Source organism: Pseudophryne corroboree, chromosome 2, assembly GCF_028390025.1.
Source record: "Pseudophryne corroboree isolate aPseCor3 chromosome 2, aPseCor3.hap2, whole genome shotgun sequence".
Classification (NCBI taxonomy): domain Eukaryota; kingdom Metazoa; phylum Chordata; class Amphibia; order Anura; family Myobatrachidae; genus Pseudophryne; species Pseudophryne corroboree.
The window spans coordinates 108,094,130-108,122,056 of NC_086445.1; the positions used below are offsets into that span (position 1 = coordinate 108,094,130).

General features: G+C 43.6%; 1 protein-coding gene across 1 annotated transcript; it reads right to left on the reverse strand.

Annotated features, from left to right (window-relative positions):
* Positions 1-405: 405 nt before the first annotated feature.
* LOC134990407 (thread biopolymer filament subunit alpha-like) lies at positions 406-27,429 on the reverse strand. The gene is made up of 10 exons (XM_063950686.1): positions 26,809-27,429; positions 24,549-24,760; positions 18,064-18,124; positions 17,006-17,101; positions 15,508-15,684; positions 13,972-14,097; positions 12,060-12,173; positions 9,529-9,635; positions 3,078-3,415; positions 406-1,322 (listed from the first exon to the last, which is right to left on the reverse strand). The coding sequence occupies exons 1-10, from the start codon at positions 27,427-27,429 to the stop codon at positions 1,300-1,302; spliced, it is 1,875 nt and encodes a 624-aa protein (XP_063806756.1). The 3' UTR covers positions 406-1,299.
* Positions 27,430-27,927: the final 498 nt, after the last annotated feature.

The window sequence follows — 27,927 nt, forward strand, 5'->3', positions numbered from 1 at the left end:
TTAAGTGAAGGAAAGTAGTGTGTTAAATAATTGAAGAAATTTGGCACCTATAAATTATTTGAATGAGCAAACATTTAACCTGTATAATGAAGAATATGTAAAAGATAAGGTGTGGGAACAACTAGTGTTATGGATACAGTATGTGCAGATTGCAGCAAGGCAACAATGGAGGCCCCAATGCTTATTTATTCAAAACTGTCAATCTTTATATATACAATGCCTGCACAGTAACAAAAATAGGAAATGATATGTAGAACAAAAAAAAGAACAAAAATAGAATAAGGATAAAATATGTTTACTTAATCAAATAATTCATAAGGGCGCTGTAAGTATATATAAAATATATTCCCAGCTTCGTACGTAAGAAGGAGCTGGCTGTTTCTCTGTCATGTCCATGGCCAGCACTCCATGCGATTGTACAGCCGACGCACAAGAAACTGTATGTGCCACAATATGCCATGCCCATTAGCAGCTGGCCACCGTCTAGGTTTGCCTAATGGCTGAACCAGCCCTGTATAATAGATACGTCAAATCGTTTTTCATTATGTTTTAATAAAGAGACACACGCAGGACTGACTTCTCACACACAAATGTTTAACAAATGCTTTTTTATTTTGATTTCTTTACATTTTTGTGTGTTATAACACAAAGCCCTTATATCGCTCAGGGATCTGCTAAACGCTCTCTTGATACAAGGACTTCGCGTGAGATTAGAACACACTCCTTTATTTAAAACAATGCATGACGCATATTTCTGGAAGTTGCATATTTATGTCTTGGCAGCACGTCTACCGCAGCCATGCATTCATATTATTGCACACTGTTAGCCTGGCATACAGTATAGATATCTGCCCTTGTCTGTTCAGCAGTCCAAAGAGATAAATCCCAGATTAGGCTAAACTTCCTACAGATCCATAATTAGAGATTTATGTGGCAAGCATGGGGAGGGGGGGGGGGGGGGGGGGGTTACATGTATAGTTTACCATTTTACGGAAAAGGAACAGGAACTAAGTGGAAAATAAAATAGCAAAAACCAAATCACCACAAGCTTGCACAGGAAGAAGAATAAAGAACTGCTACAAACAAAAATAATACAACACAAATTCCCATGGTTAGAAATAAAAAAAAGTAGATAATCTTAAAGCAGTGATGTCTTCTCAGGAAGCTCGTTAAGTGCAGATATAACAATTTTGCATGGAGAAAAATCCAGCTGGGATCATGTATCTCAGCAAGGTTGTACTTTGGGATTTCTCAGAAATTCACAACAGCTGCTGTTCTTCAATAGCAGGTTCCTGGTCTTCAATAAGAAGTGGAAGTGGATACTAGAAGGAAAGTAGACAAATTGCACATAATTAATTTATCACGTCCAGTTACAATTGTTCCCTATTTACATAATATTATTATCATAATATAATGTCTCCCTACAATCTACTACCATCATCAGTCCTTTGCAGAGCGGTGACATATGCCACAGTTATGTAGAATAAATGGCTCTGCACTACTCATAATTTAGTGTAAGAATATATTACATTAAATAAAGATGCCAATATTTTAAAGCACATCAGCTATAGGTAATTATCAGAAGCGAATGTGGAGTTGTGTGTATGTAGATTATCTGCCTTATTAAAGGTCAGGAAATCTGAGGTGGCTTCTCATATTCATAGTCATTGACTCTAGGGTTGCATTATTCATAATATACCAGTTTCCGATGTGACTAATCATATAAACGGTGAGCATTACAGAAATTATATATGTGAGTTTCACACGTGTTAGCATAATTTGCACACTGGTGGTAATTCCTGATAATAGCAGTGTTTTATTTTAATTTTAAACTTCTAGAGATGTAGACGATCTATGATCTATGTCATGTGTCTACTTTATTGTATACGTCACACAGGAATCTTGAGGGGGAAGAAACGTACTTTCATGAGAATGCAATATATCAGTTCTTTAGGGGCCAGTTATGTCACTGATAGAGCACTAGTTTCTGGTGGATTGATATGGTGCATTTTTGCAACCATCGATGGTCTATGGCCAATGGCAAGTGTTTCTTGCCATTGATGGTGGGCCACTGATGCAGCACCATTAGGCAAGTGGTTTTTGCATCGGTGGTGGTGCCCTAATGTTCAAGAACACTGATGGCCATATGTCTGAGGTCTCTGAATGTGCAGCACTCAACCATCGTTAGCTAAACTTGGTTGGTTTTCCTCCGATTATAAAAACAGAGACAGAAATACTCATCGATGGCCATCACTAATGGGCAGGTGCATGCTAATGCTGGCTACACATTATTTAAATAGTATGTGTATGTCAATGGTGCCAGATATAGAAGGCCAAATGGACTGAAGATTAGGGAGGAAATTTACTAAGATGGGAGTTCTATTTCAGATGGGATGTTGCCCATAGCAACCAATCAGATTCCAGGTATTATATTCTAGAAGGTGCTAGATAAATGAGAAGTAAAATCTGATTGGTTGCTATGGGCAACATCCCTTCTTAAATTTACTCCTAGGTGTAACATATTCAACCAAAAATTTTTATTAAAACCAACTGGAGTATGTACACTGTAAGTGTATGAGCAAAGTCTAAATATCCTACCAGCTAAAGATATCATCCACAGACTCAAACAGATCAATGTCCCTGCTTGCCATATTGTTACCCACAATTGTAGAATAATAGCTTGTCTTTATCAAACCATTAGAGCCATTTAAGTCTGCTGGAGGCATATTAATGTCTAAGAAGAGATCTGCTAAATATATATTGCTAGGAAAATATTTCACACAGTTGATTGCGTTTCAGCCCAACTTGTATGAATTACAAGATCACCAGTTGTCAGTCTTCTGGACATATGTTTTAATAGTTTAATGCTGAAAGCAAAATACACGCAAATGTTTCATGTTTATATCATATGTGGAACTAGACATGGATGCATTTTATCTATAAAGGTAAATTTGAGAGACTCAAAGGAAATTTTATGGAGGCTTTGTGTCCCTGTTCTGGATGTTATTACATGGAAAGTTGCAACAAGATTAAAATACCAGTGCATCAATGTTATATTTGCAATAAAGTAAACTTACATGAGCTGGAATTCAGGCTTCCAAACTGTAATCCTCCACCGAAGCTACTTCCATAACCACCACCACCCAGGCTTAATCCACCACCAAGGCCACCACCGTATCCTCCTCCAAGGCCAAGTCCGAGACCACCTCCGAGACCCGAGCCGCCACCAAGTCCACCTCCGTAGCCACCACCAAGTCCACCTCCGAGGCCGCCACCAAGTCCACCTCCATATCCGCCACCAAGTCCACCTCCATATCCGCCACCAAGTCCACCTCCAAGTCCACCTCCACCACCAGCTCCTCCACCATAGCTAGATTTGGACACATGTACTGTGATGCCACTTCCACTGCTAAGTCTGCAAGACAGAAGATGAGAGAAATAGCACATTAAATAAAATGCTTAGTTACCACACAGCATTATATTATAGCAAAGTATTATTATTATTACATTATCACAATTAAGTGGCACCCAGCAGAAACAACTGGGTCTGTGTCTAAATGGTTAGGAATTTTAGCTCTCATGCCACAAACTCCCACTGCCCCAACCTCAACTCCTTCCAATTCTAAAGGGGCAATTTAATTCTTCACAATGTGATGCCATGTCTGGCTGTGGTAGTAAAGCTTATTACAGCAAGTAATCTTAGCTCATTTACCTATACACCTCTATCGGTTGCAAGGCCGGATTATGGCTTGCGGGACCCCAAGGCAACTAAGTTGTGGGGCCGCAACCAATAAAATTGCCCCCCCCCCATCCAGACACCTGCCACCACAGCTATACCCCTTTCTGTCGCAGCATAGTACATAATATGCACAATGCAGACTCCAGTGCCGGGAACCGGCTCCCAATATTTTGGGTAGTGTGGGGGCACTCAGTGTTTGGAGGCCCAAGGGTGACTGACCAATCCGTCCACCTATAATGTGGCCCAGATAGGGTGTGAGGAAAAAATGAGTCAAGAGCCTTATCAACAGTTCCAGAGCCACATCGTGGAGATCTGAATTGCCCACTATGTGTATAACTTTATATACTTAGAACAATACCTACCTCTGCTTTTCGGTAACCCTTATAATTGCAAACAACCTAAAATCTGACTTATCTTGTTAAGATATAATTTCCTTTCACGTCTCACAATACAGAGTTGCAGAACACTAATTCAGGGTGTCAAAACCTCCTCTACAAATTACTACTGGATTTTAAGAGCTATTTCTCTTTCACTATCAAGTAAAAAAAAATAAACTCAGATGAAATCCTTCTGCCATGGAAGCATCACGATCCTTTTACAATGACAACATACTGTATGAATGTCACTTTCTGCAGGAGAAGAGTAAATTAGAGAAATGTAAATATGGGTGAGAGTATGGCTGAGGTGCCTCTATGTGCACAAGTGGCTCACATAACTTAAATAACCTCTATGTAGGTCAGCAGGCAGCATATTGCAAGTGATTTATTGATTGCAGCAAGCAATCAATTGGAAGCTCTATACAAATGTCACACTCAAGCGGCAGTAAAGATAGAAGTATCTGCAGCCCGAGAATTATATAAAGGATTATATATTCTGCATAAATCCTTCCCAGGCTGCCACCTCTTGGGTTATGCAACACAAGTTACGTCTTTGTTCCATCTTATTTCACCTTCTGTAACAAGGAACCAGACATATTTATTTCCCTGCACTGGAAAATACTGTGAGCCCACAAAAGATACAAGTCAGCAAACCATACTAAAGCTGCACAGAACACAATACATTAGGCTTCCCTGCGCCTCGCTCTGTTTCACTAGTAATATTTTACTGGAATACAGCACAGCTATTTTTAGCTACCCATTAACAAGTGCGCAACGGAGAAACACATTACAGCAAGTGTCCTGCTTTATGCGGAATCAACTTAGAATACCAAAAGTAAAGACAATCTTTGCAGCTAAACACTATTGTAATGGATCATGTTTACGGCATGCTACTAATATGATCATGTAGAAACCCTTTAGTTATGAATGTGTATAATGGGAAGATTTGAAGGGGGCATTTAGTCTAAGGTGCCTAAGTTAATTTTTATTGCTGCTACTCAGGGGCGTTTTAAGAGAGGAGGCGGCCCGTGTTCAGCCTCCTCCGTTCGGGCCCCCTCCTCTCTGCCCGGAGCGCTGTAGAGTCTGAGCACTAGAGAGCTCAGACTCTACTGCGCATGCGCAGATCTCCGGGAAAATGGCGCAGTGGCCATTTTCCCTGAGATTTCTCTACTGCGCATGCGCAGAACTCCGTGAAAATTGCAGCTGAGCCATTTTCACTGTGTTCTAATAGCGCTGCGGATGCCGGCGCTGGACTTCGGAGGGGTGAGTATTTTAAAAATGGGTGCAGTGTGTGCAGTGGGGGCCCCTTCTGGACTCAGGGGCCCATGTGCACCGCATACACTGCACCCATTATAGAAAAGCCAGTGCTACTACTAGTGGTAATGCCTAATTAATGGTCTGTTCTTGATAACATAAGTTCTAACTGGCCTTGAACTTATCAGCATCTAACTGAAGTCTGTCAGTTATGGACTGATCCTCAAAACTCGGCTTGAGAGCTGAGCAACATGATCCATTATACCCCTTTCGCACCGCACGACCCAGTATATTGCTAGGTCGACACGGGTCGTTGTGCGGTGTGAAAGGGGCCATGGATGAATTCCCGGGTCACCTGACCCGGTAATTCAACCCGCGTTATTAGAAGGGTTATTCACAGGTAATTACCGGGTCAGGCGCAGTGTGAACGGGTTACTTGGGCCGATGCGAACCGGTACCCATTCACTGCATAGGAAGAGGTGGTGCGGATATGATGTCATCTCGCAGTGCCGCTTCCGCACCCTACCCCGATGCCGGCTCTGTCCCCGCCCCCGGATAACAACCCGACCCAGCATATTGTCAGGTCGGGATGGCGGTGTGTAGGGTCCAATGCCGGGTCCCACCCCGGAAGTACCTGTTTCCAATTCCCGGGTGGGACCAGACATTGCAATCTGAAAGCGGTATCACAAATTGGCCACTTACAAATTGGCAAGGTCTGGTTAACTGGTAATTGGACTCAGTGGCTTGGTGGGCAGATGACAGCCCATAATAAGATGATTTAAACCATTCTGCCCCTACACCGCGGGTGACAACCATCAGATATTTTACTGACAGTTGAACAATATTTCACTTTTGATGGTCAGCAAGAAAATCGGTAGAAGACTCCCTCAGATACTACTAATACCCCTTTTACACCGCCAACTAAAAACCCAGGTTATTGCCGTGACAATCCAGGAGCGGCTAGGTGTAAAACTGTTTACATGGTCCAGTTACCCACGAATCCAACCCGGCTAGCTTGCAGGGTTGGTCCCGGCAAGGACCAGGGTCGTGACGCAGTGTAAACGGGTAAGCCTGGTCTCCAAGCGCCATCTCTGTACTCTCTGTATCTGGCGCTGATGTCACCAACCCGGCATATTGTCGGCTCTGGCCACCTCTCTGGAAAAGGTCTCACCGAGTCACACCCAAGAAGGAGCCATACACAAATCCCAGGGGCGACTCGGAATTTAGGTATAAAAGCAGTATAATTTGCACGTAGCCTTTGCAATGCATGTGGTTTTAGGACACGTCCTTATTTTCTGTCACTTTTTTCCTGCTAGAATTACATTAAATATATAATAGCAAAAAATGTTGTCAGTCATCAAATTCTAAAAATGACAAGCAGCAAATTTTCTACACCTGTCAGTAAAGCTTATTTTCATAGGCTGCCGCACATTGTAGAAAGAAAGTATCTCACATTGGAGGAGATAGATCAAAGCTTCCATTGAGATTAAGTGAAGAAACTGCCTATAGCAATCAATCAGCTCCTAACAATAATTCCTAGACTGTGCTAGATAAATGATAGGTAGAAGCTGATTGGTTGCCATGGGTAACTTCTCCACTTTATCGCTCGCAAACGTTTAATACATCTCCCCGTTACTAACATTGAATATAAAAAGACAATCTTTAAATTGAGGCTTCACTGTTTACTTACTGGTGCTAGCAACTAGGTTTTACCATAAGTGCTGTCTCAATAGGTGGGCACTTGCTACAAAATGTATGCAATGACAAACAATTGCATCCTTTTGTTTGCTCTTGCAAAGGTGCCATTGATTTAATGTGTTCTTACAGTTTCTTGCATATCTTCTTCAGTTGAACAAAGGAACTGCCTGTAAATTGCAGCATTTCTGTGAGAATCCACTTACTGTTCTCTGATCTGATTGCACAGTGACATTCTACGGAGCCGAAAAAAGACGGATACACCGCCAGATCTGCCTGTCCTTGCCAATTAAAACATTGCCCCCCAGACTGCTGCCTGACCTCCTGGGCAATATACCTGTCATACCATGACAGACTATGGAGGCCATAATGTTATCAGTCACATTTTGATTACCCAGCTTTTCACTCCAGTATATTCTTCACATTCTCTTAATCTCTGCTTATTTTGGGATGACATGTCCCTCTCTACTCTAAATTGCTCTGCTAAATAATTTAAAATGGATTATACCAGAAAACTTCAAGACAGTGTCAGGATTTTGAACAAAGGCTCAGTTCAAGCTATTTTCAATATTACTTTTCCAACAGTAGATGTGCTTGGTTCTACTGGAGACCTCCAAATACAGAAATGTTCTAAATATATGCAGATATGTGATTGCTTTACGTTATTACTTTTTATCTTTTGTATTTATCGTCCATATTTGCCTGCACTTGTATGGAGCCGGGTGACAAGGGGAGTGAAGAAACTTCACCCCCCCCCTTCCCGCCGCAGGGTCGCCCGTCGGCTGTATCCGCCATCGGGCAGCTCGGCGGCGGAACAACAAATGTGTAGGGCCCTTTACTATTGCATTCTTGCATTTATTATCTATTTGCCTAAATATAAATTCATTGTTACTTGTTGTGGTTTAATGCAGGTCCACCTTGTAAATGAGTTTGTGGAAAGGTGTTCACCATGATAAGGTTTTGCTTGTTTGACAGACCGATTGATTGATAAGAATATTGTTAGTGCCAGTATGCTGCATACTATGCAAGAAGACTTAAAGGGTTTTAAGCATTTACTTTGCTTGAATTGTGTGTGACCGGATCTATAGCCAACTGTCCATGTAAATGATCACATTGGACAGAACTGAGCGCAGTTATAGGCCCTACACACATGCCGATATTCTGAAAGATATGAACGATCTCGTTCATAAATGAACGAGAACTCGTTCATATCTTTCAGTGTGGAGACTCCAGCGATGAACGATGTGCGGCCCCGCGCTCGTTCATCGCTGATCTCCCGTCGGCTGTGCATGCAGGCCAATATGGACGATCTCGTCCATATTTGCCTGCACTTCAATGCAGCCGGGTGACGGGGGGAGTGAAGAAACTTCACTCCCCCCGTCACTTCCCCCCCGCCGCCGGGTTGCTCGTCGGCCGTATCGGCCGTCGGGCACCTCGGCGGCGCATCACCGAGTGTGTAGGGCCCCTTAGTTTGGTTGCCCAATGACTGCATACTCTAGCAGATTGAGGACATCATCCAAGAAATTTTTCAAGTACTTAAAATGGAAATCCAATAAATGTAATCAGTCCATTTTAATTTATTGTGAATATTAATTGCAGGAAAATAGTCCCGCTAAAGGAAACAATAATCAAAAGAGATTTAATATCAAAATATATTTTGATCAATTTAAATATAATTAATTAAATAAATTGTTTTGATTTTATTCTCTTTATTGTGTTACAGTACGATGCAGATTCTCTTTAACACTTTGTTGAGTTGCATAATTTTCCCTCAAAGTCTACCTGTATCCAGTGCACGGCAGCCTTTTTATGTGTGAGCCAATAGTGATAAGAATGTAGCTTGTCAATGCACAGGGAAGCAGTGACATCACTGACCACGGTAGCACAGGAGAGGTATTGTACTGCTGCTTACTCAGTTTAGAATAAAAAGATGCATTTAATCTAGCTCAGCAGCAGGTGTCCTACATTTACCAATTGGTCACTGTGCCTGACCTGTCCAGACTCTGATTAATTCTTCCCAGACTTACTGTATGTTCCTGGGTTGGTTGAGCAGAGTTCTCTAATTTACAGTCTGCTACACTCCATTACTCAGCACAACTGGCAATCAATCAGCTGGGATCATGGAAACAGCTGTTCATGGTAAGGCAGGTGATCAGGTCAGTAGTGGCAGTACTTTCTGAATGGATAGAGGTAGCTCTGTAACATAGTATATGCTCCGGGCTACTGACCATCATTTATCGTCTCTGTTCATTAACATTAGCCATATAGCACATAATGGATAGATGTATGAGAACACACCAGTAAGTGAAAACATATTGGAAAAATGATATATTTATAATTCTAAAGGAGTGTGAATGTGCTGCTCTGGTTAATCTGAAAAATAGTCGTAAGTTAGTCACTGCATGCTGCTGTATTTCAGTGTGTGTCTGTCCCATATCTGCTCTTTCTGTAACCATGTCTTACCTTAACTCTTCACTATCCATCAATTTCTTGTAGGCTGTGATCTCTACATCTAATCCCATCTTCACTGCCAAGAGTTCCTGGTATTCTTGGCCATAGTGAGCAATTTGCTAGTAAGCGGAAGAGGAGACAAATAAATAAAATGTTATGGGGGTTATGATTACGGAAGTGCCTTCATTGGTATGTGTTCACAGTGCAACTTGTTCCTTAATTAATTGTATTTTCCTGTTCAAAACGAGCATGGGGGATGATTCCGAGTTGTTCGCTCGCTAGCTGATTTTAGCAGCATTGCACACGCTAGGCCGCCGCCCTCTGGGAGTGTATCTTCGCTTAGCGGAATTGCGAACAAAAGAGTAGCAGAATTGCGAATAGAAAATTCTTAGCAGTTTCTGAGTAGCTCGAGACTTATAGGCCCTACACACTGGCCGATTTGTTAGAAAGATATGAACGATCTCGTTCATAAATGAACGAGAACTCGTTCATATCTTTCAGTGTGGAGGCTCCAGCGATGTACGATGCGCGGCCCCGCGCTCGTTCATCGCTGGACCCCCGTCGGCTGTGCATGCAGGCCAATATGGACGATCTCGTCCATATTTGCCTGCACTTCAATGGAGCCGCGTGACGGAGGGAGTGAAGACATTTAACTCCCCCCGTCACTGCCCCCCCGCCGCCGGGTCGCTCGTCGGCCGTATCCGCCGTCGGGCAGCTCGGTGGCGGGTCGGCCAGTGTGTAGGGCCCTTTACTCCTACACTGCGATCAGCTCAGGCCGTTTTGTTCTTGGTTTGACGTCACAAACACCCCCTGCGTTCGGACAGCCACTCCCCCGTTTCTCCAGACACTCCCGCGTTTTATCCTGGCACGCCTGCGTTTTTCCGCACACTCCCTGAAAACGTCCAGTTTCCGACCAGAAACACCCACTTCCTGTCAATCACACTCCGATCACTTCAACGATGAAAAGTCTTTGTTCTGCCGTGAGTAAATCTACTAAGTTTTGAGCTAAAATACTTAGCGCATGCGCACTGCGTACCATGCGCATGCGCATTTTCGCATTAATCGCTCCGTTGCGAAAATCGGCAACGAGCGATCAACTCGGAATGACCCCCATGGTTCAACGTTTTGCACAGCTTGCGATTTCGCTCTCTGTCTTATTAGCCTGAGAAAGTAGCGTAACAGCAACATCAGCAGAAATACAGTAACACAGTATCATCCATAGGCAATTATATTCTCCCAAATAATACATATTCTCTATTTACAGTAGGCAATAACCATCAAGTGCGTGGGTTTTCCTTGCTGGAGAGCAGTGAAGATAATGCAGACAGCTGTGCCTCACACACTGGGTGCTTGTGATTGATAGAGAATTTAAGACTGGAAGAATATAGGCCCAGATTTATCAAAGCTTAGAGAGAGATATAGTGGAGAGAGATAAAGTTAACCAATAAGCTCCTGTCATTTTTTTTAAACACAGCTGTAACATGAGTCAGGAGCTGATTGGCTGGTACTTTATCTCTCTCCAAGGCTCAGGGGGACATGTACTATGAAGAGATAAGGGCGGAGAAGTGAGCCAGGGGAGAAGTCAACCAATCAGCAGCTCTGTTTAATTTTATAGTATGCAAATTATAGATGTTACATCAGTGCTGATTGGTTGCCATGGGCAACTTCTCCACTGGCTCACTTCTCCGCTCTTATCACTGCTTAGTAAATGTCCCCCTCAGTCTTTTATAGTTGTCACTGATAGAAGCAAAACCGTATACTGCCCTGCCAGCAGCTTCACTATATGCTATAGCTAAGAACATCCAGGAAGGGAACAGATTTGGGGACCCATTTATCAATGAGTGATGAAACTTGTTGTGAATGATAAAACTCATTGCGTATGATAATTGGTGCTCCAGCCAATCAGCTCCCAAATGCCATGCATTCAGTTTCTAACTTTCATCTGTTTTGACAGTTGTGAGCTGATTAGCTGGAGCACCATTTATCATATGCAACTAGTTCTGTATTATCGTACACAATGAGTTTTTTCACATGTTGATAAATGAGGGGTCTTACTTTGTAATGGAAACACCTTCTATCATTGACACAGTGCAGCCCCTATTCAGTGAACTCAGAGCAGTTCCCACACAGTAAAGGCTGAGATATTAGAAACTAATGATAGTTTGTGCAACCATAAAAAGACCTGATGGAAGGCACGGTAAACGAGTTTTCCCTAAATTAGTAACTGTGCACCCCACATGGTTATGCTGCTCTATAGGATGCCCGAGAGAACATACAATGGGGGAGATTCAAATGTTTGAAAAGTCAGTTGGGAGTCTGTTTTTTCCTGTCTATTAGATAGGAAAAAACAAACTCCCAACTGACTTTTCAAACATTTGAATCTCCCCCAATGAACGTTAGATCATGTTACTGTCAGCAATGTAGCCCTAGTTGTCGCCCTGTGGAGCCTGTGCAGTAAATACAGCCCTGGGCTGCTAGTTCACTCCAAAGAAATGACCCCTGCAATAACAGAAAATTGCATCCATGAAGCTTGTTTTCTGTACCTTTCTAATATCATCTAACTGAGACTTCAGTGCTGCAGCCTGTTCTTGGTATGTGTCAACTTCACTACTTGTGCTGCTTTCTGCTTCTGAGATGTTAGATTCCAGCTGAACGTTCTACAAAACAGGAAAAGAGATTTAATAGACCACATCATCCTCAGCATTGCCGGACATTAACTACAGAGTGATATATTAAACAGGGTTTTATTGGGGTAACTACTGTGTCCATTTTCATTCTGTTATTCAAAAAAACTTTATTTGCATTCCGGTTTAACAAAGGGGACTGGGAGCAAAACATTAACCAATTATTTGTGGAGATTATGTATCACACAAGTATTACTGATTCTATACGCCATAGGGAAAATAGTTAGATATTAATATTAATGTACATTCTTGCAAGGATGGAATTTGTGTGGCTAGGAAATAAAGAGATTGTACCCCAAATATGGGATTCAAATTTATTTTGTTGAATAGTAATAATAATAAAAATGAAAATTCATAAACTTGTTTGTACTTGTACTGTATCTATTACACAAAACAAAAAATGCTTCCTAAGAGTATATAATGCAATATGGGGACTATTCATCATTACCAGTTTCACCTACTATTGTATAAATTACTGTAAGTGTCAGTGCCAGAGGCGGATTGGCCATAGGGTTTACAGGGAAGATTCCCGGTGGGCCGACGTACCTGTGGGGCCTGTTTTGTTTGAGGACACATGGTCCTTTTTATAGACATAATGGATAAGATGCAAAATAATTTGCATATATGAAAATGACTTTGCCACTTAGCCTGTGATTGCAGATGATCTAGTGCAGTGGTTCTCAAACTCGGTCCTCAGGACCCCACACAGTGCATGTTTTGCAGGTAACCCAGCAAGTGCACAGGTGTATTCATTATTCACTGACACATTTTAAAAGGTCCACAGGTGGAGCTAATTATTTTACTTGTGATTCTGTGAGGAGACCTGCAAAACATGCACTGTGTGGGGTCCTGAGGACCGAGTTTGAGAACCTGTGATCTAGTGTATGCTCTGTCTGCCTGCTTGGCTGACATATAAGATTGAGTGAATAGTGATTCGGATATGGTTAATGTAATAAGCAAGAAAATATATCTTTCTAAAGAATTATATCATTTCCTAAATTCTGAAGGTGTATCATATAATGTGCTCATAATATTTAATGTTATTTCTTTTTAACTTCCCCCTTGATGCTGGACATGTCCACTATCTGGAAAGTCTTGGGGGTGGGGGGAGGGTGCTTTCTGCCATGGCCCATGGCTAGACCTTACACCTCTGGTGCTGCCCATGTGGGGCCACTAGTACAAATTTTTCCAGGGCCGCTTTTTGGTCCCAATCCGCCCCTGGTCAGTGCTATTCATTAAAAAAGTAACACAGGAGATATTATGGATTTCACCTCCAATCTGGCCCGCTGGCCCCATATACTGTACAAGTACGGGGACCGAAATTCATCATGCTATGAATAAATACAATACTTGAATCTTAACTGTAGGAATATTCACCACCTCCAGATGGCGTATGTTCCTGGACCCCACTCATCTAGTGGAATGGAGTCCCGGTTGCAAAGAGGGATCTGTCCAGATACCTTCACCACTGGTTAGCTCCATCCGCTGGAGGATGCACATGCGTGAACCCACGGTCACGCACGCGCAGTAGCACTGATGAGGTGCTTTAGTAGCCACTGCTGAGGTTACTAAATCAGCAGTGAAAAGATTTGCAGGGACAGCTGATTTTTGGATCAGCTGCCTCTGCGCCAGAGCAATGATAATTGCTCTAGCACCCGATTGCGAGTTAAAAAAATTCATTATCGGGGGCGCCTGACTCCTGCTACTTATCGTATATAGTCCCCTATATATCATATTAAGCTCTTACTGGTGAAGAAAAAAATCAACTTACCAAATGTTTAACCCTTTCAATCTCGCGTTGTACTGAGTCAACCTGTAGTTTGATTGACCTGTATTCTTCCTTGTGGGCTGTAAGCACATGTACGGACGGTTGTGTATAGCCTGATGCTAAGAAAATCTTTCAGATAGAAAAATATATGGTTAGAACCGGAAGAGACTAGTAAATATAGTAATGGCAACAAGCATCATCAGCGGTAGATTATATTAACTGTGGATGCAGCCAGGGCAGTCGAGAGCCTGGCTGGACCCAGGTACTTTTCAGGGGGTGTGGCCTAATCACAGGAGGCATGGTCATGCACCCTTAGAAAAAATGCCGAAAAAAATGTATTTTAAGCGCCACCATGGTTCACACTACAGCCCACTAGTGTTTAGCGTGTGCTGGGCTGAGGAGAAGAGGTGCAGCTGCTACTGCCAGTTAAGAGGGAGGAAGCCCAGAGCCCCCACTGGACCCTCACTGGGCCCCTCCATCAGACATGGGCCCGGGTAATTTGTACCCTCTTTCCCCCTCTCTCGGCACCACTGGATGCAGCTAAATCCAACAACACTCCGGTCTGTTCCATCTGGGAGTGAGTGAGATGAACTCTTGGAGATGTTTTGCCCTACAAAAACTGCTGCTGTGTACGCACATGTGGGGCCGCTATTTTGCAAGCTGGGCCAATAATGATGAAATGCAGCCATTTATTTAATTAGGAATCAGTGATATCACTTTAAAACAATTCACTAGAGAACCAATGGCAGCCGCTGTGGCTCAGCAGACAAATATGGCTGACACTGTCTCCAGGTATGTTTTACAGGTGTATTTTGCAGGTGTGTTTTACAGACATGTTTTAAATACAAGTTGAAATAAAATCATGATTGATCAGCTTGTATAATGATTCTCGACATGTGCCAGAAACACTAATTTCATGATAATCTGGCAACATTCACATACAGTATGAAGAGCCGAACCGTAGACAAGAACATGTTGGAATATGGTGGAAGCGTGGAGTTCTATACATGAAGAAAATTCTGTTGCATTGTCACGGTAACAAATATAAATGTCTTTTCTAACTTTCAAAAGTTTATGAAGGATTATAGAGTCCAATCACTCAAAGGCAACTGGATAGCAATTGCTAAAATCAAATATTAAATGAGTCCTATAAATCTAAGGCACAGGTACTCAAACTTGGTCCTCAGGACCCCACACGGTCCATATTTTGCAGGTCACCTGTAGATTTTTAAAATGTGGCAGTTGGTGATACACAGTGCAGCTGCTGGGTGACATGGAAAACGTGAACCGTGTGGGGTCCTGAGGACCGAGTTTGAGAACCACTGATCTAAGGCAATTACAGGTCATCTACTGAACCGACTTCTGTACTAATTGATACCCATTGTAAGCTTGCTTGAATTTCGAAGCCCAGCCCTGTTTGATGTTAAAGCCACATACATACTTATATAAGGTTTCAGAAAACGGAATTAAGCAGCTTTTGGTTACTGTACAAATAAAAATCGGCTACGACATTGCCATTAACCAATGAAGATGCCGTACCTTGTTCTGGGCTGCTGTAAAGGCTTCCTGTTTGGTCTTTGCCACCAGTACTTCATACTGTGCTTTCATGTCAGTGATGGCGGATGTCAAATCCACAGCTTGAGCATAGTTGTCAAATGAAATGGAAACGGCGGCTTTGTTGCCACCGGCCACCAGGGTTTGGACTTCTCTGACTTTCTGCACGTTGTAAAAAAGAAATGAGACAGCATTAAAATTCTATTCATCTACCGGCGAAAACCAGAAGACCCTTGCAATTATTATCCATGAACAGTTCGCAGTGTTTGTGTTTAACTACCTAGAATTACACAACCTACAGTACATCTATGTCTGTCTGTTATTACCCAGTTGCAGCGGCGTTTCTAGAGAGGAGGGGACCCGTGTGCAAACTCCTTGTGTGGGCCCCCTCCTCTCCTGTAGCCGTCACCGCTGCTATCTGCTGCTGTCAGCGCTGAGACTCTGGCACAGTGCCAGAGTCTACAGTGCATGCGCAGGACTCCTAAAAAATGGCCGCTGCGCCATTTTTCCGGAGTCCTGCGCATGCGCTGTAGACTCTGGCACTGTGCCAGAGTCTCTAGCGCTCAGTGCGCTAGCAGCGGCGGTGACGGCTACAGGAGAGGGGGGGCCCACACACAGTCACCGATGGACGCCGGAAAGGTAAGTATAGTAAAAATGAGTGCAGTGTGTGCGGTGTGGGCCCCCTCTGGACTCAGGGGTCTGTGTGCACCGCACACACTGCACCCATTATAGAAACGCCAGTGCCCAGTTGTATTCTATTACTGTTGTTGCAATTGTAAAGCGCAATAGAATATGCTGCACTATATAAGTGTTCATAAATTAATTACATTTCTATGATAATAGGAAGCTAGCTTTTGCTGATTTTATATCATTTTAAGGTCATTTACAATAAAAAAAAAACTGGCACCTTACAGCTTCTTAGCCAATTTTATTAACCAGTGAAAGCAATGACTTATTTAGCTGTGATTCAGTCACATGTATATGAATATTTCATCAAATGTGGTTTCTTATTATAGGTTGCAGATGTCACTTGTGCATTCACTGTCTATAAAAGACATTAGGCTGATGGCTAGATCACCCCTTGGACAAGTTAGAGGCTATAACAGGATCTGTCATTGCATCAAAACTACATTTGTGAATGGATCCTAAATGATGCACGACACAACAATACAATTACATAGTTCTCATTAGGTAACACATTTAAAAGTGATGTCAAGGGCCAAATGTAATACAGTGAGAGTTTCAGAAAGTGAGAGATTTGGTAAGGTTTTGCAGTTTTTTTTAAAGTGGCAATCATTTACACAGCAAGATCAACCTGGTTTTGCAATGTAAATGATTGCCACTTTAAAAAAAACACTGAAAAACTTTACCAAATATCTCACTTTCTGAAACTCTCACTCTATTACATTTGGCCCCACATGTTCAGTAATATCTTTACTGAATTTTTCTTGTTCCTGTCCATTATATATTAACATTTACTTACAGCATCATATATTTGTTTGGATAGATTTATTTGGTCTTCAACTCCTGTTAGTTTGGTTTGTAAATCAAAGATTGTCAGGTATAGGTGATCAACATCCTGGAAGAAGGAGACAAAATAATTTCATTTCTTCACATAGATAATAGTACATGGGATAATGCAATCCCTATTGCAAATTATATGGATATTAGAAGTCACAGGAAAATTCTGTAAGACTATAAAAGCACAGGGCATTAGGCCAAGTGTTTCTGTACAGATCATAGAAATGTATGGCGGCTGCTAGAGTCTGAAAAAACTGTCATTAAGAGGTAGACCATTCCTTATAATACGCAAGTTGTCGTAATGAACACAGAAGTTGTTACATCAGGATTTGATAATAATAAACAGTGACTCTGATTCTATCTTTGGACAGAAATTACCTGCAGGGGATGTAACAATGGTATATCCTGGAATACTGTATTTCATTATCAGACTATGGGGGTGATTCAGTGTTGATCGTAGCTGTGCTAAATCTAGCACAGCTACGATCAGGCACACTGACATGCGGGGGGACGCCCAGCACAAGGCTAGTCCACCCCGCATGTCAGGCCCTACCCCGTCGCAGAAGTACAAATCGCTTTTGTACTGTAGGAGTAACTCCCAGCCAGCACAGCTACTGCGCGCTGGCAGGGAGCTACTCGATGCTGCCCGGGTCGCAGCGGCTGCGTGTGACATCACGCAGCCACCACGGTCTGCCCCTCACATGGTCCGGGCATGCCTGCGTTGCCTGGACCGCGCCCCCTAAATGGCGGACAAATGTCACCGGCCCGCCCCCTCCCGCCCAGCGACCACCTCTGCCTGTCAATCAGGCAGAGGCGATCGCTAGCCTAAGATAGTGGTTTTTGGAATGAATTTCCACAAATTGTGACTGTCAAGGTAAAAAAAAAAAAATATATATATATACATATACACTATTAATCCGGTATATACTAATGACATATGCCAACAACCAAGAGGTTATCACTGTGGAGCAGTTTATTACAGAGGGAGATACTGTATGTTGGGTTGTTAGTGGTCCTGACCTCCTTAAGTGTAGTCCATTCTGCCTCCAGGGACTTGGTGCTTGAACTGTCTTCATCATATCTGCAGACAAGAAGAATTAGGCAAGTTACTCTTACAAATTATCTCTCTGACACTGATTCCATGGCTCTATTGCATTTATTGATTAACTGACCTCCTTCAAACTCCTCTACCCTCGCCGCAGGTAAAGAAATAAATGAGTTAAGCTTAATTGCCAATCCCCAATGTTTATCTATTCTTTAAACAATGCTTTTATTACACATGACACAAAATATTTCTTGATTAACAAGGGTTTTGGATTATTAGGTTTTATATTTTGACATCCATCTGTCCTCAAACAGCTAGTGCAACAATGCTGAATATGCTCTATACAGTATTCTTATTCCATGTAACAAATTACAGTAGTTGGGGGAAGTCAATGATAAATATAGGAGCCAGTTGCCCTCTGTCTACAGCTCCTGAGCCAATGCCACTTGGATGCTGTACATTTAATGCAGGGTATGTCTGGCATCTCTAAATTAGGCATGCACCCTTTATTAAGTGTGCGTGTGTGTGTGTGTGTGTGTGTGTGTGTGTGTGTGTGTGTGTGTGTGTGTGTGTGTGTGTGTGTGTGTGTGTGTGTGTGTGTGAAGGGGGGGGGGGATTCCCTAACAAACAAGGTTATAATATGACTTTCTATTACAATATATGTTTCAGTTGGCAATCAATTGTCCACCTATACCTACATCACCTACAGTATGTCATCAATCACCAAGTTTGGGAACAATGTTAATGGAAACAGTAGTCTGCTGTCTGGCCAGTACTCTCATCTTCTGCATATATTTCAGCAAGTGGCAACAGAAATGCAGTTTTCTCTAACGTCCTAGTGGATGCTGGGGACTCCGTCAGGACCATGGGGAATAGCGGCTCCGCAGGAGACAGGGCACAAAAGCAAGCTTTTAGGATCACATGGTGTGTACTGGCTCCTCCCCCTATGACCCTCCTCCAAGCCTCAGTTAGGTTTTTGTGCCCGTCCGAGCAGGGTGCAATCTAGGTGGCTCTCTTAAAGAGTTGCTTAGAAAAAGTTTTTAGGTTCTTTATTTTCAGTGAGTCCTGCTGGCAACAGGCTCACTGCATCGAGGGACTTAGGGGAGAGAAGTGAACTCACCTGCGTGCAGGATGGATTGGCTTCTTAGGCTACTGGACACCATTAGCTCCAGAGGGAGTCGGAACACAGGTCTCGCCCTGGGGTTCGTCCCGGAGCCGCGCCGCCGACCCCCCTTGCAGATGCTGAAGATTGAAGAGGTCCGGAACCAGGCGGCAGAAGACTTTCAGTCTTCATCAGGTAGCGCACAGCACTGCAGCTGTGCGCCATTGTTGTCAGCACACTTCACACAGCGGTCACGGAGGGTGCAGGGCGCGGGGGGGGGCGCCCTGGGCAGCAATGTATAATACCTGTATGGCGAAAAATACATCACATATAGCCCTTGAGGCTATATGGATGTATTTAACCCCTGCCAGATATCACAAACTCCGGAGAAGAAGCCCGCCGAAAAGGGGGCGGGGCCTATTCTCCTCAGCACACAGCGCCATTTTCCCTCACAGAAATGCTGGTGGGAAGGCTCCCATGCTCTCCCCTGCACTGCACTACAGAAACAGGGTTAAAACAGAGAGGGGGGGCACTGATTTGGCGATATGAATATATATTAAATGCTATAAGGGAGGAACACTTATATAAAGGTTGTCCCTATATAATTATAGCGTTTTGGTGTGTGCTGGCAAACTCTCCCTCTGTCTCCCCAAAGGGCTAGTGGGTCCTGTCCTCTATCAGAGCATTCCCTATGTGTGTGCTGTATGTCGGTACGTGTGTGTCGACATGTATGAGGAAAATGTTGGTGAGGAGGCGGAGCAAATTGCCTGTAATGGTGATGTCACTCTCTAGGGAGTCGACACCGGAATGGATGGCTTATTTATGGAATTACGTGATAATGTCAACACGCTGCAAGCCGGTTGACGACATGAGACGGCCGGCGAACAAATTAGTACCTGCCCAGGCGTCTCAAACACTGTCAGGGGCTGTAAAACGCCCATTTACCTCAGTCGGTCGACACAGACCCAGACACGGACACTGATTTCAGTGTCGACGGTGAAGAAACAAACGTATTTTCCTTTAGGGCCACACGTTAAGGGCAATGAAGGAGGTGTTACATATTTCTGATACTACAAGTACCACAAAAAAGGGTATTATGTGGGATGTGAAAAAACTACCTGTAGTTTTTCCTGAATCAGATAAATTAAATGAAGTGTGTGATGATGCGTGGGTTTCCCCCGATAGAAAATTATTGGCGGTATACCCTTTCCCGCCAGAAGTTAGGGCGCGTTGGGAAACACCCCTTAGGGTGGATAAGGCGCTCACATGCTTATCAGAACAAGTGGCGGTACCATCTACAGATAGGGCCGTACTTAAGGAGCCAGCTGATAGGAGGCTGGAAAATATCCTAAAAAGTATACACACACATGCTGGTGTTATACTGCGACCAGCGATCGCCTCAGCCTGGATGTGCAGAGCTGAGGTGGCTTGGTCGGATTCCCTGACTAAAAATATTGATACCCTTGACAGGGAAAGTATTTTATTGACTATAGAGCATTTAAAGGATGCATTTCTATATATGCGAGATGCGCAGAGGGATATTTGCACTCTGGTATCAAGAGTAAATGCGATGTCCATATCTGCAAGAAGATGTTTATGGACACGACAGTGGTCAGGTGATGCAGATTCCAAACGGCACAAAGATGTATTGCCGTATAAAGGGGAGGAGTTATTTGGGGTCGGTCCATGGGACCTGGTGGTCACGGCAACTGCTGGAAAATCCACCGTTTTTTACCCTAAGTCACATCTCTGCAGAAAAAGACACCGTCTTTTCAGCCTCAGTCCTTTCGTCCCTATAAGAGTCATATCTGCCCAGGGATAGAGGAAAGGGAAGAAGACTGCAGCAGGCAGCCCATTCCCAGGAACAGAAGCCCTCCAACGCTTCTACCAAGTTCTCAGCATGACGCTGGGACCGTACAGGACCCCTGGATCCTACAAGTAGTATCCAAGGGGTACAGATTGGAATGTCGAGACGTTTCCCCCTCGCAGGTTCCTGTAGTCTGCTGTACCAATGTCTCCCTCCGACAGGGAGGCAGTATTGAAAACAATTCACAAGCTGTATTCCCAGCAGGTGATAATCAAAGTACCCCTCCTACAACAAGGAAAGGGGTATTATTCCACACTATATGGTGGTACTGAAGCCAGAAGGCTAGGTGAGACCTATTCTAAATCTGAAATATTTGAACACTTACAAAAGTTCAAATCCAGATGGAGTCACTCAGAGCAGTGATAGCGAACCGGGAAGAAGGGGACTATATGGTGTCCCGGGACATCAGGGATGCTTACCTCCATGTCCCAAAAATTTGCCTTTCTCACCGAGGGTACCTCAGGTTCGTGGTACAGAACTGTCACTATCAGTTTCAGACGATGCCGTTGGATTGTCCAAGGCACCCCGGGTCCTTACCAAGGTAATGACCGAAATGAGGATTCGTCTTCAAAGAAAATGGACGACTTCCTGATAAGAACAAGGTCCAGAGAACAGTTGGAGGTCGGAGTAGCACTATCTCAAGTAGTTCTACGACAACACGGGTGGATTCTAAATATTCCAAACCCGCAGTTGTTCCGACGACACATCTGCTGGTCCTAGGGATGATTCTGGACACAGTCCAGAAAAAGGTGTTTCTCCCAGAGGAGAAAGCCAGGGAGTTATCCGAGCTAATCGGGATCCTCCTAAAACCAGGAAAAGTGTCAGTGCATCATTGCCCAAGAGTCCTGGTAAAAATGGTGGCTTATTACGAAGCGATTCCATTCGGCAGATTTCATGCAAGAACTCTTCAGTGGGATCTGCTGGACAAATGGTCCGGATCGCATCTTCAGATGCATCAGCGGATAACCCTATATCCAAGGACAAGGGTGTCTCTCCTGTGGTGATTACAGAGTGCTCATCTTCTAGAGGGCCGCAGATTCGGCATTCAGGATTGGGTGCTGGTGACCACGGAGGCCAGCCTGAGAGGCTGGAGAGCAGTCACACAGGGAAAAAATTTCCAGGGAGTGTGATCAAGTCTGGAGAATTCTCTCCACATAAATATACTGGAGCTAAGAGCAAATTTATAATGCTCTAAACTTAGCAAGACCTCTGCTTCAAGGTCAGCCGGTATTGATCCAGTGGGATAACATCACGGCAGTCGCCCACGTAAACAGAAAGGGCGGCACAAGAAGCAGGAGGGCAGTGGCAAAACTGCAAGGATTTTTCGCTAGGCGGAAAATCATGTGATAGCACTGTCAGCAGTGTTCATTCCGGGAGTGGACGACTGGGAAGCAGACTTCCTCAGCAGGCACGACCTCCACCCGGGAGAGTGGGAACTTCATCGGGAAGTTTCCGCATGATTGTGAACCGTTGGGAAAGACCAAAGGTGGACATGATGGCATCCCGCCCGAACAAAAAACGGGACAGGTATTGCGCCAGGTCACGAGACCTTCAGGCGATAGCTGTGGATGTCCTGGTAACACCGCGGGTGTAACAGTCGGTGTATGTGTTCCCTCCTCTGCTTCTCATAACCAAGGTATTGAGAATTATAAGACGTAGAGGAGTAAGAACTATACTCGTGGCTCCGGATTGGCCAAGAGGGACTTGGTACCCGGAATTTCAAGAGATGCTCACAGAGGACTAATGGCCTCGGGAGCTAAGAAGGGACTTGCTTCAGCAAGTACCATGTCTGTTCCAAGACTTACCGCGGCTGCGTTTGACGGCATGGCGGTTGAACGCCGGATCCTAAGGGAAAAGGCATTCCGGAAGAGGTCATACCTACCCTGGTCAAAGCCAGGAAGGAGGTGACCGCACAACGTTATCACCACATGTGGTGAAAATATGTTGCGTGGGTGAGGCCAGGAAGGCCCCACGAAGAAATTTCAACTAGGTCGATTTCTGCACTTCCTGCAAACAGGAGTGTCTATGAGCCTCAAATTGGGGTCCATTAAGGTTCAAGTTTCGGCCCTGTAGATTTTCTTCCAGAAAGAATTGGCTTCAGTTCCTGAAGTCCAGACATTTGTCAAGGGAGTATTGCATATACAGCCCCTTTTGTGCCTCCAGTGGCACCGTGGGATCTCAACGTAGTGTTGGGATTCCTCAAATCATATTGGTTTGAACCGCTCAAATCTGTGGATTTGAAATATCTCACATGGAAAGTGACCATGCTGTTGGCCCTGGCCTCGGCCAGGCGAGTGTTAGAATTGGCGGCTTTGTCTTACAAAAGCCCATATTTGATTTTCCATTCGGACAGGGCAGAACTGCGGACTCGTCCCCAGTTTCTTCCTAAGGTGGTGTCAGCGTTTCACCTGAAACAACCTAGTGTGGTGCCTGCGGCTACTAGGGACTTGGAGGACTCCAAGTTGCTAGACGTTGTCAGGGCCCTAAAAATATATATATATATATAATTCCAGGACGGCTGGAGTCAGAAAGTCTGACTTGCTGTTTATATTGTATGCACCCAAAAAGCTGGGTGCTCCTGCTTCTAAGCAGACTATTGCTCGTTGGATTTGTAGTACAATTCAGCTTGCACATTCTGTGGCAGGCCTGCCACAGCCAAAATCTGTAAATGCCCATTCCACAAGGAAGGTGGGCTCATCTTGGGCGGCTGCCCGAGGGGTCTCGGCTTTACAACTTTGCCGAGCAGCTACGTGGTCAGGGGGGAACACGTTTGTAAAATTCTACAAATTTGATACCCTGGCTGAGGAGGACCTGGAGTTCTCTCATTCGGTGCTGCAGAGTCATCCGCACTCTCCCGCCCGTTTGGGAGCTTTGGTATAATCCCCATGGTCCTGACGGAGTCCCCAGCATCCACTAGGACGTTAGAGAAAATAAGATTTTACTTACCGATAAATCTATTTCTCATAGTCCGTAGTGGATGCTGGGCGCCCATCCCAAGTGCGGATTGTCTGCATTACTTGTACATAGTTATTGTTACAAAAATCGGGTTATTATTGTTGTGAGCCATCTTTTTTTAGAGGCTACTTCTTTGTTATCATACTGTTAACTGGGTTCAGATCACAAGTTGTACGGTGTGATTGGTGTGGCTGGTATGAGTCTTACCCGGGATTCAAGATCCTTCCTTATTGTGTACGCTCGTCCGGGCACAGTACCTAACTGAGGCTTGGAGGAGGGTCATAGGGGGAGGAGCCAGTACACACCATGTGATCCTAAAAGCTTGCTTTTGTGCCCTGTCTCCTGCGGAGCCGCTATTCCCCATGGTCCTGACGGAGTCCCCAGCATCCACTACGGACTATGAGAAATAGATTTATCGGTAAGTAAAATCTTATTTATGGGAGCTGCTCTGTGTATGAAGTTCTGTATGACTCGGTGACTATAGGAAATGTTGTACCATACTGGAGAAAACTGTTGATGCCCTCTATTTGACTTACTTGGCTTGCACTGCTTCGATCACTTGCTTGTAGTGATCAATTTCAGCCAGATATGCTGATTTGGTTTGTGTTAGGGTTTCAATGTAGGCTTTGTAGCCAGCAACGGCAGTGGTGGAGACCACAGAGGAGCTCACTGGTCCGTTTGGATCACTTCGGTTGTACAGGTTGATTTGAGCTTTGAGAATGGTATTTTGTTGTTCCAGACTGCGGACCTAAAAATAAGAAGAGCCATGTTAGATATCGGCATTTATTCATGAATAATTAACAGATATCATTATATTTCGTCCATCTCCTATGTAGCTCAACCATTATGCTCATATGTTAACTGCTCACAGTGATTCTAAACTGTACTAATGCCAGTGGGGTACTTAAAAAAAAAAGTTCTCTGTTGACTTTGTGTGGGCTATTATAAACAAGTAATCACAGATGGAACACTATTTATTAAAGTTTTATTTGCACAATGGGAAATGGAATGACTGTTCGTCCATTGAACAAGTCTGGGTAATCATTCATCTTAATATGAGGATGGTTAATGCTCAGTTCATCACCCTATTGCAACTGTAGTTTCTTCCTGTAATTATAATCCTATGGGACAGCACAATATGCTAATGTGTAATATAAACTTGTTAACATAGAAAGAAAACATGTAAGATACCATTAAAATTCCAGCTAAAAATACTACAGAACAAATAATAAATTACTTAAAACTTTTGTAATTCTCTCTGAATCCATTTTATGCTAGCAAAACTGCGTTATAATGTTTTATCATACTGTATGAGTTGTTGTTATTTTTCCAAATGTAGTAATTATTCTTCTTAGCATATGTAGGATGTATTGTGCTTAGCATATGTAGGATGTAATGTATTTAGCATATGGTATGTAGGATGTGTTGTGCTTGGCATCTGTATGATGTGTTGAGTTTAGCATGTGTAGGGTGTATTGTGTTTAGCATCTGTATGATGTGTTGAGTTTAGCACGTGTAGGGTGTATTATTTTTAGCATCTGTATGATGTATTGTGTTTGGCATGTGTATGACGTATTGTGTTTGTCATATATAGTGTGTATTGTGTTTTTTAGCATATGTATGATGTATTGTGTTTGGCATATGTAGGATATATTGTGTTTAGTATATGGTATGTAGTATGTGTTGTGCTTAGCTTCTGTATGATGTATTATGTTTAGCATCTGTATAATGTATTGTGTTTGGCATGTGTATGGTGTATTGTTTTTAGCATCTGTATGATGTGTTGTATTTAGCATGTGTGTAGAGTGTATTATTTTTAGCATCTGTATGTATTGTGTGTTGTGTTTAGCATATGTAGGGTGTATTGTGTTTAGCATCTGTATGATGTATTGTGTTTGGCATATGTAGGATGTATTGTGTTTAGCATATGGTATGTAGGATGTGTTGTGCTTAGCATTTGTATGATGTATTGTGTTTAGCATGTGTAGCATATATTGTTTTTAGCATCTGTATGATGTATTGTGTATAGCATAATTAGGATATATTGTGTTTAGCATACTGTATGTATGGTGTATTTAAAGTTGTAATATATAACTTGTATGTTAGCAGCAGGATCTGTGCCATTCCTGCATATTAGCCTAGCTCAGAAATAGCAGAACCTTAATTAAAATAATTGTGCATCCTTCTTGCAGTTGCTGTGGTACCCAAACAATTTATTTGTTGTAAACAGAGTACCTGTCCAGCAACAGTAACAAACAGTATACATGTTGTAACCTACAGTATGTCCTTCTTAATTAGTTATTATAACAGTTCATGGGTGTACAGACTCTGGTGCTGTCCTATCGGTGGGAGAACTACAATGGCATTAAAGAGGCAATGTGCTGATGGTTATTTATTTATAAATACAATATTTAGGGTCCATAGAACCCATTACAGATTGAAAGAGCTGTAATACTTAGCAGTACAATGCAAGTTTGCTGTTTTATGAGTTATTCTAAAAATGTGGAGTCAGTACCATAAAAAGCACCACTAAATAAAACAATCAACCAAGCACTGTAGTAATAAAGAGAGAAAGAAAACAATAATGAAGTAGCAAACTGTTGTATCTCCACCTTTAGGTATTCACTCTTTATAAACATCAAAAACTCAGATCTAGTTATAAGCACAATTCAATTAAGAAAGAAAACTGCGGAGGACAAGAGCGTTATTATAACCTGTACTTCTTATGAGGATCCGATCCAGCCCCAGGTAACATCCACGTTATATGGTGCAAGTTAAGTTGAGCCAGGGAAGTACCTTGTCAATGAATGACGCGAACTTGTTGTTGAGTCCCTGGAGTTCCTCCTTCTCCTTCATGCGGGTGACCTGGACGGTGTCCACAGATGGTAGGGATGGGTCAATGGATGGCATGTCAGACACGCCTGGGACACCTCCCGGCCCTCCAAACCCCCCGAGACCCCCAAGTCCCCCAAGTCCTCCTGGCCTACCACCACCGAGTAAAAACCCAGGGCTCAAGCCATAGCTACCTATTTTGAAACCTCTACCCCCAAGGCGGCTCCTCAAGATCCCAGCGGCTCCTCCTCCAAGCCTACCTCCTGCTCCTCCAATGCCACCACCTAATCCAAACCCTGCTCCTGCGCCCCCTCCAAAACCTGCTCCTCCACCAAGCCCAAAGCCTGCTCCTCCACCAAATCCAGCGCCACCACCCAGACCAAAGCCACCTCTGTATCCACCTGCTGCTCCTAGCCCAGCCGCTCTAGAGAGACCAATCCCTCCTCCAATGCCACCCCCAAAGCCACCTCCACCTCCACCGGCCCTAAAGCTGCTTCTGCCCGCTGAGAAGAGTTTGTTCCCTCCATAGGACGCTCCATAGCGCACAGCAGAGCTGCTGACTTTCACTTGCTTCTCCACCGTCATCCTGAGAAAGTGATGTATCCAAGACTTAAACCTTTGAGAGCAAAGTCCCACCAGAGCCCCTGTGCAGTTATATACTCCTGCCTGGTGTCAGGGGGGGACGCACAAACGCTACTCCCCATTGGGTAACTCTCCTTTTACCACGAATCATCAAAAAATGGAATGGAATGAAAACTCCCCATCAGAGAGAACTTCTAGCCTGGGGGCGATAATTATCGAGCTCAGGACAGGAGGGTAGCAAGCTGCAGAGAGAATCAGTTTACAGTGTCAAAATGTAAGCTTATGGCCAAGGGCTAGCGTTGCCTTCCACCTGCTCCAAGGCTGGAAATTGTTTTAACTTGTAATTCTACATTATTTCAGATCCAAGGAATCATCATCCTCAGTGGGCTGTTCCCCAGGCTTTTTAGCCATGAACTTCACTATATACTATACTGAAATAATGTTCAGGGTTCAGCTTCAGTGATGACTGGATTAGAGCCACAGGGAGATGCTGCCACGTAG

Excerpts from the sequence above, each read along its gene's own strand:
- LOC134990407 (XM_063950686.1), bottom strand. The coding sequence starts at position 27,429 with ATGACGGTGGAGAAGCAAGTGAAAGTCAGCAGCTCTGCTGTGCGCTAT. Across the intron at positions 9,636-12,059 it reads AGTTAGATGATATTAGAAAG|CAAATTGCTCACTATGGCCA; the intron begins GTACAGAAAACA and ends TCCGCTTACTAG. Across the intron at positions 1,323-3,077 it reads AAGCCTGAATTCCAGCTCAT|TATCCACTTCCACTTCTTAT; the intron begins GTAAGTTTACTT and ends CTTTCCTTCTAG.